Consider the following 10,671-nt stretch of genomic DNA (forward strand, 5'->3'; position numbering starts at 1 on the left):
TTCTTCTTCTTCTTCTTCTTCTTCTTCTTCTTCTTCTTCTTCTTCTTCTTCTTCTTCTTCTTCTTCTTCTTCTTCTTCTTCTTCTTCTTCTTTCTCTTCCTCCTTGTCCTATCATCTTCTTATTTTTTCTTGTTCTCTCGTTATGTTAGTCAGAGGATGCGCAAGCGTGGAAAGGTGGAAGGCGTGTATAATAAAAACGTGGACAGGCGCGTTTATGCGTAATGCGGCTGGCTTTAGGTAACCGTGAAGAAGGGAGAAGTGGCACTCGAAGGAGAGGCACCCGATCGACATCCGGTTGAGTCAGACGACGAATTGCAATTGTATACGAGCTCGGATAGGGCAAGCGTGGGTAAAAGAAAGAAAATCCTTTCTAGCATCTCTTATTTGGTATAGATAAATATTTGTTAATATTTTTAATAGGACAGGATTGCATTGAATGATTTGTTTAAATTCCTTTGAAAATCGCAACCCTTTTCTAACGTGGTGAAATGGATGATGGAGTAGGCTGGACCGTTTGAGAACCACTGAAGGATCGTTTTTCTCACGACCGTCGCGTGTGGCAATGAGCGAGCAAAACGCCGAGAGAACAGCACACCGTTCATCCCCGTACCTAGCTTTCCAGAGGTTCTCTATCCTTATCCGTTTTTCCCTTGGGGTGAATCAAATTCAGTCTACTACTCTTGGATTTGAAACAATGATATGAATTACTTGAACTCGAGCCACGGTTATATAAAAGAACGTCGAGAAACTGGTTAGAAAGAGAGGGCAAATTGTCTTGTAATTAGTAACCATCAAGCCGTTTACTCCTTTCCTTCCTTTCACCTTCTTTTTTGTTGAGAAAAATAGGTGTATGCAAATTATGCATCAAATAGGGGAATACTCTCACAGAGTATTGTATAGTTTCAAATAAAACGCGTATATAATTATTTCGAGAATCGTTTCATTATTTATTCTTTCTTTCTTTTTGTCGAATTTTTTAATTGGAAACATTATTGGAATGAAGCTATATCAAAAACAAAATAAAAAAAAAGCACGATCGACGTTTCTGTTGAAATAAATGCATATCCACATATATATATACCAAACATAAATGCATATACATATTTCCGACAGCTGACTCGCATTTACAATTTTCTCAGACCGACCTCGTTCTTCCCGCGATTTTTGCATTCTCCCGAGGTCGGTTCAACAATAAAAAAAGCCAAGCGTGCGTTCTCACGAAAGTCGCAGCAGCACACTGAAATTTTGTCTCGAAAAAGGTTCATATTAAAAATAATCAAAATAAGTATAGTATTATCGGACTTACTTATAGTTTTATTGATCCAGTCGGCTAGATCTTCCTGAAGAGGGATCAGTTGCCTACTCTGAGCCGAGTGCAATCGTTCGTGATAGAATTCGGCGTACTCTTCTTCTTCGGGAGATGGCCTAGGTACGTCTGCACGATCGAACACGGAAACGGAAGACGGTCCCCAGCTGCTGCGATAACGCGTGTGTTGGCTCGAAGGAAATCGATTAGCACCGAAAGACATCCTGCAACTTCTCTTCCTTTCGCTTTCTCTCTCTTTCTCTCCTTCTATATTTTTTTCTAATTTTTTTTCTATTATATTTGTAATCAGGATTATACGGTACACTAAATCGGATGCACCTTTAGTAATTAATTTTCTGTCAGGCCGATCGGCGTTTTCTTTTACGATTATTTTTCCTTATAGATAAAGATGGCGTCGTTGCTTTTGACTCACTTTCCGGCTTTATCCAATCGGCGATCTTTTTGAATCCTCGTACCTACCGAGTACACGTCTCTATAAAATAAAAACAAGATTAAATTGGTTAAAATGATGGTGTTCTTTGATTTAATTACTAAAACTATGCAATTCTACAACCGAATACTCAATGTCAGACTATTGAGGATCCTTCTGCGTAATTTCAAGCAATTAGGAATATTTTAAGTACTTGGATTATAGGAATTTTGATCTTATTTTTGGATTATATCTCATCTTCTGAAAAGATATCTCAGGTAACGGAGTTGGGAAGGCCTTTGGAGGTTAACCGGTAACGCTCGATTTCCATTGCCTTTGTCCAACAGCACGTCATGGACGAATGAACGAACGAACGGCGAATAAAGAAGAAGCTAACGAAGAAAAAAGGAACGAGTAAATAAGAAATCGAACATGAGTACGAATACGAAAAAGCTACTTTCGAATGTTACAATAAATTTATGTATTGTACTACTCCTTTTTCTTTCCTTCCTCCAAACTGGCACATTTATATTTTCTTATATATTTATATATCTCTACAAATGATGCATCGACTGATTATACTTTGCGCACTTTGGAGACTTCGATGATTCGAAAAAAGATGCGAGTTTTTTGTTGACAGGGATACTTTATAGGATATTTCTATAAAAATAGTGATCTATTAAATAACGATGAATATCGTATTACTGATACCTGTGTAACCATGTTTGTCAATTATATAAAAATTAAATAACAACGACAAACGCTAAAGTTCCATTTGTATATGCATTTAAAAAAAGAAAAAAAATGTATGCGTACACATCACGCAAAGGAGAAATCGAGTAGGCAGAATATCCTTCGACATCGATCCATGAATATGTCATTCTTCTTTGCAATGCTAGAATAAGATACCGTCGTAAACAGGTGACATAATTCTCATATTTTTCTTCGGTGTAAATCGCAGAGGTGGATGCTAAGATTCCGGTGCATGGTCCATTTGGATGATCTAATATGCATATTATTTATGAATTCCTTAATTTCCATTCCATTAAACGTTTCACGAGTTGATTCGAAGGTAAAAAGAAGGATTGAGAAAAACAACGCACGATGAATATACATAAGAAAATGATGTTATTCCTCCTACATAGAAAACGTATCTTAAAAATACTTCACCCTTTTTGTTACATAAACGATGCTCGCTGGGAGAAAAAAGGGGCTGCAAGAAACGAAATAAAAGAGGAAAAGGGGTTGCGATGACAGGGATAACGAGCGGTTAATAGGGCTTGGCTATTATTTACTCTTTTATAATATATTCTCTATATTAACAACAAAATATTGATCTATGTTTTTGAATAAAAAAGAAAATAAATGCAACTCTTGTAAACTCTGGCGTAGGTGAAACAAATGAACCGAGTGTTCGGCATAAATAGTTGAATATATAAATAAATAAATGAATGAAATCTGTCATTAAAACGAAGTAACAGCGACGTATCCGGTAATTTGCAGGGAGTATCATCGTAGACGCACGTATACGTGACATAAAGTCAACGACCATCTAACGATCGAGTTTAATCGGAGGAAGAGGTACGAGTTGCATTGCGCGTTCGCCCGTGCAGCTTCAATGAACGCGAGCGACACGGCTCGGGGGAGAAATAATAATAATCGGAGGAGAATAGAACATCGAAAGAAGAAGAAGAAGAAGAAGTTCGACCGTCATCGGTTCGAGTCTTACGAGCACGTAGGCGTTCACCCAGAAGCACTCCTAACGCAATTAGATTTCATAATCGTCTCCAACACGACGCGATGGATCATTTTTATTTTCATTCCGATCACGTTTCCATCTTATTTTCCCAAGAGGGTTTCCAATTTATAATATTAATTATTGACCGTGATTTATGCTAGAACAAATTTGCAAATATCAATATCCACGTTCCTATTTCTCTCATTGATTCTTTAATTACATTAGCCTATCGTCATCGTGAGCGGATCACGTGAAGCAATCTCTAACGTGGGATTCAATGCAAACTGGTATCCGCTGTTTATATTATTATGATTTTACAGGCGGCACGCGTACGAGCATGGGTGGCCAACGCGAGAATGAATCTCCTTCTCTCTTTCAGCAAGCATGTTTCCGCAAAAGGAACCGACAATGTCGCCCGGTAATCGTTCGAATAATCATCGACGGGAACAAAACAAAAACGAAAGAAAAATAACTAATTATTAATCGACTACATCCTTAGCCAGGAGCTAAGTAAGTCGATCGAACGAAAGAGAACCAAGAGAGTTGGTGGCCTGGATGATTTCTTTGATTATCGTGTCACGTAATAACGAGCTTTCGATCAGCTTTTTTTTTTTCTTTCCTCGAGTTACTTCGCCGCGGGATTTAGGGCACGTCATCAAGCTATAGCAAACGCGCAATATGTTAGCGTCAAATAATGCTATTTGCACTCGAATATTTTCACAACCATATCGGAAACATTTGTCAATACTAAAAAGATATATATACAGGTAAAAAATAAAAAACGAAACGAAACGAAAAAATTTCGTTAAATGTTACAAACGAATTGGACCATATCGTAAACGAAGTAAACGAAGCGTTGAAGAACTTTCGTTATTATGCAAATAACGATGCAATCCAAATATATATCTTCACCCTGTGTTGTTTCGACAAATAAATACAAATAAATCATTGTAGAAAATGAGAAAGAGAGAGGGAGAGAGAGAGAGAGAGAGAGAGATAGTAAAAGAAGAAAACGATTTATCTAAACGTTAATTGGCATTAGTTAAAAATCAGGAAAGAAAAACAAAGAAATTGATAAGATCGATAAAAAGCGGACGAATTAAAGGGAGATCTTTGAAATCATAATTTGCAATGAGTAAAAGAGAAAAAGAATGGCTTTTTTAACGCTCGTAATATGTGCTGTCGACGATAATAAGAAGACTAAAGTAACGTTAATAAGTAACAGTTTTGGAGCGTGACCATCACTGCGAGGCGTGTGTTTCTGCGTATACAACGTTAGAAGGTGTTCCACTAATAAAAAGAAGAAACGACGTATAAGGTGAAACCTTATTTCTCTTTCTATCTATCTTTTTCTCTCGTCCTTTAGCATCTCTATAAAACCTTTCGAAGATTTTCATCCTTTTATCTCCGACTCCCCGAGGGCTCGTTTCTCGTCGTCGCCGTCGTCGTCGTCATAGTACCGGCAAATAAGTATCATTAAATCCTTATATCTTTTCTTCTATGTAAGCACGTATACAGTGGTCAACAAAAGTATCAACATAGATTACATCTTTCTTTTTTTATTTTGTAAATAATTGTTATTTTTTTTTTAAATTTAATTTATCTAAAATGCCTTTTTTTTCCAAGAATACAACGTTCATTCATCACTTCTTTATATATATGTATACAGTACTATATTCGATTTATCTTAATTGATTGTTAATTCATCAAAAAGAATGTATATAGTTGTCTAAAAGCTGTCTGTGTACCGTCCTCTTCGAAATTCCCCTTCAAACTGGCATGTTGTCCTCTATACAATGTCTTTTATTAAATATTGTTTATAAGACCTTTCGAACGTTACGCATGTGTAGAAAGGGAATAATATTCCTAAAAAATAGAATTTTCTTTTCCGGAAAATCATATAAACAGCATTTAATAAAAAAACTTTTATAGAGGACAATGACCCAGTATAACTGTGGATTTCGAAGGGGAAGATACATAGATAATATATTCCGAACTTTTCAATAACAACAGACATTTCTATCGATTTATTAATAATTATTTTAATGCACTAATGCACTCTTTTTATGTTACAGGAGAATTTTAGCCTCGAAGTCATCATTGCGTAGGAGCATTAAAATAATTACATAAAAATGATCAAAATACTAAAATCAAAACGTTTTAATCTTAAATTCTATTAATTAGGTATATTATTACTGTAGCGCACATGCGCAACGTTCAGAAGGTCTTATAAACAATATTTAATAAAAGAAATTGTATAGAGGACAACGTGCCAGTTTGAAGGGGAATTTCGAAGACAACGGTACACAGACATTCTTTTCGATGAATTAACAATTATTTAAGGTATATTTAATACAGTACTGTACTCTATTAATATTTTGGATTGTTTAAACTAAAATACATTTCTAGCAAGCGTAACGACGTACGATTTTAAGGAAAAAACTCGCTGCATTATAGTTAAAACTGTGAAAAACAATCATTCGCATTCATTGAAAAAAAAACGTAGTAATTACGACTTTGTCTATTCGAGCAAGTAATTGGACGTTGAAAAAAATCAAGAGAATAATGAAATAATATATTAGTATTTAAATGAGAACGTCAACGTTGTGTGCTTTAAATATATTATGTATTTGCTTTTGTGTTTTGTTTATTTCTATAGGGAAAAAAACAATTTATCGGACGCAAATGAAAACTAAAGACTTCGATATTTGTGAATTTTTCTACTTGGCATTTTCATGAGCGAAAGTGATAAAAGTGAAGCTTTTAAAAAGAACGAGGCAACGTCGGTCGAAAGATAAGCTCGTTTCGAAAACAACCGATATATTGCCATATTTTTTCTTTTCCTTCATTTGCTAGAATTTAAGATAATTTTGTAGAAAATCGTACGAATCAATATATTCCTCGTTTACGCGAACGAGACCACCAACGAGAATTCCAAATATAACATCAACGAGTTTCCAATAGTCTATTTTTTTTTGATCGATTTAGTTAACAAATTTACATTTATATAAAAAAAAGTCATTTTATTGAATATTTCAGACTATTCGTATTTCCAACAATCCTTGTTTCTGTTCAAATTTGTAACTTTTGCGAAACTGATTTAGATTTAATATTTAACCATAAAATACGATGAATATTCAAATAATGAAAATCTCCAAATTCAACTATGACGTCTCGTAGTTCATATAATTGTACAAAATGATGAGAATCATAGCACCTTTGTTAATATAATTTCAGTACCATATGAAGGGTTGTGGTAGTATATAATATGGTCCATTATGACTCGAATGGTTTGATGACAAACAAGCTAGAAAAGGGAAAGAAGAAGAACTCGTAGGAGACGACAGGCCATTGTCCGACGCCTTATAAGTTCTTTAATGACTTTACGTCGGTCGTACAAAAAGAGAAAGAAAAAAAGAGATGCGAGTAAGAAAATAAACGACTATAGAGAAGTACACACACGGTCTGAGCTTTTCTCGAGCGAATGAGAATTCATAAGGCAACAACACGACTAATACGTTCCAACGTACATAAGCGATATCTTGTCACATGTGAGAGTTAATCTACGGTACGTTAATTGTATCAAGAAAGATCTTCGTGAGACTTGCTTGCTTTCAAATCGTCAAATGATGTTTGCTAAAAAAAGAGACGTTATTATATCCTTCATTGTTTTTTTTAAATATACTCATCGAGCTGATTTTACATGGTGATTGTGCATTACTGCACAATGCTCTATTATATATATATATATATATATATATATATATATATATATATATGTGTTTGTAAAAATGAATTTGACTATATGTAAAAATTGATCAGTTATATAATTTATAATTAAATTTTACTTTTTTTCACTATACTTATAATTTAGTTTGATTTTCGTAGGATTTTTTATTTGCACAAATGATAATAATAGAAATGGAGATTTAATCTAATTGCTATTGAGATCGAAACGAAGAGAATGAGTAAGTGTAATAATAGTATGACCTCTTTTTTCGAAAGATTTAAACTCTCTTTCTTTCTCCCGTTCTCGCTTGGATAGAAATAAACAAACGTTGTCAAATATAATAACACTAAGGTTCTATCTCTCAGCGACGCGACGACGTTGAAATATAAATCTAAATGAAGGAAAATTGGAACGAATATGGAAGATCGATGAGAGAACTTTATTACGTAACGATTTCTTCATATCACGAAGCTTATTATTATAAAAAACAAATAAGAAAAGATATTATTTGCTTCGTCGCATGATCGATCAACCGATTTGCACGAATTAACAAATGCCATATTCGTAGTAATTAACAAGTGTGCACAAAACGACTTCGTGTTATTCGCTGTAATACGCTTAACGACATAGATAGTTGATGTATATATGCGTACATTGCTATAATTATTGTCTCGTGTTTGAACAATTGTTTCGTTAATACATACTTTGTATGTATGAGGATTCCAGAGGCAAACAAATAAATGTTCAAGATACCAACAAAAAAGCACGATTTGTCATATTCATATTATTTTGAATACCAAACGTTATCATAATCGGCTGATTTTTTAATTTTATTAGATAACATGCCACGTTTGAATCCTTTATTCTTCGCTTTGTAACAATTTGTAAAAGATAGGGAAAGAGATGATCGACAATAACGATACTAATTTTGACTGTAGGAGACACCTCCTTTAACCGGTACGTAATCTTTATCTTCAAATAATAACCGTGCGACACGTGGTAAAAAGATAAAAAAAAGTCGTCGATCGATATGGAAGGAAGTATACGCTGGATTAAGCGATTCTCCCGTCGTGTTTATCTTAAAACCCGAGCGCTGGCATTCGAATATGCATGCTTTGCATCCGGCAGGTAATTAACCGCGTTACGGAAGAGGGCTACTCTCCTCGAGAGTTCGCGAATGCGAATGCCTACACCGATATATATATATATATATATTTATAACGAACGAGAGAAAAAATGTAGACGCGTGTTTGCTTTTCCATCGAGCTCCCGTTATTTGCGGCGAAATTCAACGCGATGTCTACTTTATATATATAATGCATACCTATAGAAACACGATCAATCAACGATATTATGCACTCTCCCTTTTCGTTGATTCAAAACTGGCGAAAAAACGATTTACGATTAGACAATTTTTCTTTTTCTTTAGGAAGACATTCGTTGCACGAAGCGATCGCCATATCCTTTCGTCAATTTTTAGTTGCTTTTATTGATTTCCTTTTTTAGTAATAAAATGCAACGGTAAATATATACGGTGCACGAAATTGAAAAAGGAGAACTGCGTGCTCGTACGATCTGCATGATCGTATTTATAATAACGGTAAAGTAATGTAACGCGTGAACGTTCGGACGATGCGCTTATCTTCATCTTTCTCTCGGAATTTCAGTAATAATATAAAACACGTTTTATACTAGGACGCGTGTCACCCCCTGTACTAGAATATGAAAAAAGGGTAGAACAGGTTTGACACGCTAGGAGACAAGATTATTACTGGCTTGTGACACTTGACACGGAAGAAGGAAAAAAAGAAAAGGTAACATACTTTTGTCACAAAAGGGCGCGGACGAATTTCTATCGAATAAGAAAGCAAGAAGCCACCGGCGATTATTATTATATTAGAACCACCAGGAGAATAAAATATAATAGAAAGGTATAAATATTTCTTACCCGAAATATCGCAAGGAACATCGCTCTGGTTTCGAAAGATTCGTAAAGAAGTCCTTGGTCGTCCTTGAAGGGATTCGTCCGTTGCAACGTTGTTCAAGATGATTCGAAGAACGAGGAGGTAAAGAAGCAGACGTAAGAATAAGTAACACTTGGGAGGAGACGAATTAACCGATCGGCCGAGGTCGCAAACGCGTAGGGCCCTTATTTCTTCGCTAACTAACTCATCGAACGACACTGCCCGAACGAACCGAGTGTCGAGTCTGAAGTCTTCGAAGCAAAAGCAGAACCTAAGCGAACGCACCGCGAACGATGCTACGAGTAGAGGGGGACGGTACACCGGAGTGGGGGAAACTCTCGACCAACGACGCTTTCTTCCTCTCCGAGCGAAAGCTTCGAGTCCTTTTCGTTAGAACAATTATTTCTTTCTTTCTCTGATAAGGTTAACCTAACCTACTATACACATATCGAACTATCGATGCGTTTACTTACTAAACTTTTTACAAATCTCTCGTCATTAGTATTTATATATGCAGTCACCGTAGTAGTTTGCCGATGAAGAAAGGATATTTAACGAGCACTTTTTATTCACCCTTTTTCGTTGCACAGTATGACCTTCTCTCCTATATTCACCCTCTCTCTTTCTCTCTGTCATATAGCGTTAGACACCACGTGCAGTGGTCTGCCAGCCGGCGTGGCAGCCAGGAAACGAGCGAGGATCGCTCGTGCAACGCAAAAAACAGAAGAGAGGAAGGAGCGCGCGCGCACACATCTGCTTTTTTCAGCCACCCACACCAACCGAGCCTCCCTCGACACTCGGCCACGCACATTTCCAAAGGAAATCCCCTCCGACCCTCCGTCCGTCCGTCCGACCGACCGTCCGTCCGCCCGTCCGTCCTCTGTTCTATCTCATTCTCGCTCGCTCTCGAGGGAACCTCTTAAATCAATACTCTCGCCTGCCTCCGAAGAGAGTATCTTCTCGAATTATCTTTCCCTTTCCCTTTCTCGTCCTTCCGTCATACTCGAAAACGATTAACGACCGACTGTCCTATGACTCCTTTTGCGTCATCTCAAAAGACGATGAAAATGCACGCTCGATTGATCCTCGAGAGTTCCTCCTGCTACATTCCAATAATAGATATATTGATTTGTGATGTCGTCTATAACAATAATAAGCTGTCTGGACCACCATGAGGCACCGAGTACTTTCGTTTAACTCGACGTTTACCTTTCTCAAAACCACACAAAGTCTTCTTGTACTCGCATATATGCGTAGGTTCCAGACAGGAGAGAGCAGAATTAAAAGTTTCTTATCAAATTAACGATTAGAAAACATCTGTTATATGAAAATATATCATATCTCATTAAAGAATTTTCAAATGATCGATAAAAGTGGTAATAACCTGTGCATGGTGGAGCTTTGAACGAAATTTACGAATCACGCTATTGTACTTCCTCATGTCTGTCCCTGGTACCAATAGGTTTTCAATCCAAACTTATATTTTTTTTTTGTTTCAGATAG

General features: G+C 36.2%; 1 protein-coding gene across 4 annotated transcripts in view; it reads right to left on the reverse strand.

Moving 5' to 3' along the window:
- The window catches only part of LOC106784525 (growth arrest-specific protein 2-like), an 18,365-nt gene extending 8,392 nt beyond the window's left edge, over positions 1–9,973 (reverse strand). For 2 of the 4 annotated variants that reach the window (XR_001381425.1, XM_014744170.1), the window contains exons 1-2: positions 9,153–9,973; positions 1,307–1,799 (exon numbers count right to left, since the gene is read on the reverse strand). Coding sequence is in view for 3 of the 4 variants with exons in the window: in XM_014744170.1 (XP_014599656.1) it covers positions 1,307–1,529 (223 nt within the window). In the remaining variant the exon portion in view is untranslated. The remainder of the gene's footprint in view (positions 1–1,306; positions 1,800–9,152) is intronic. The other 2 variants (XM_014744172.1, XM_014744171.1) reach the window with 2 other exon arrangements.
- Between the last annotated feature and the right edge of the window lie 698 nt (positions 9,974–10,671).

Source organism: Polistes canadensis, unplaced genomic scaffold (genome assembly GCF_001313835.1).
Source record: "Polistes canadensis isolate GaletaPanama2010 unplaced genomic scaffold, ASM131383v1 scaffold_37, whole genome shotgun sequence".
Taxonomy (NCBI): Eukaryota; Metazoa; Arthropoda; class Insecta; order Hymenoptera; family Vespidae; genus Polistes; species Polistes canadensis.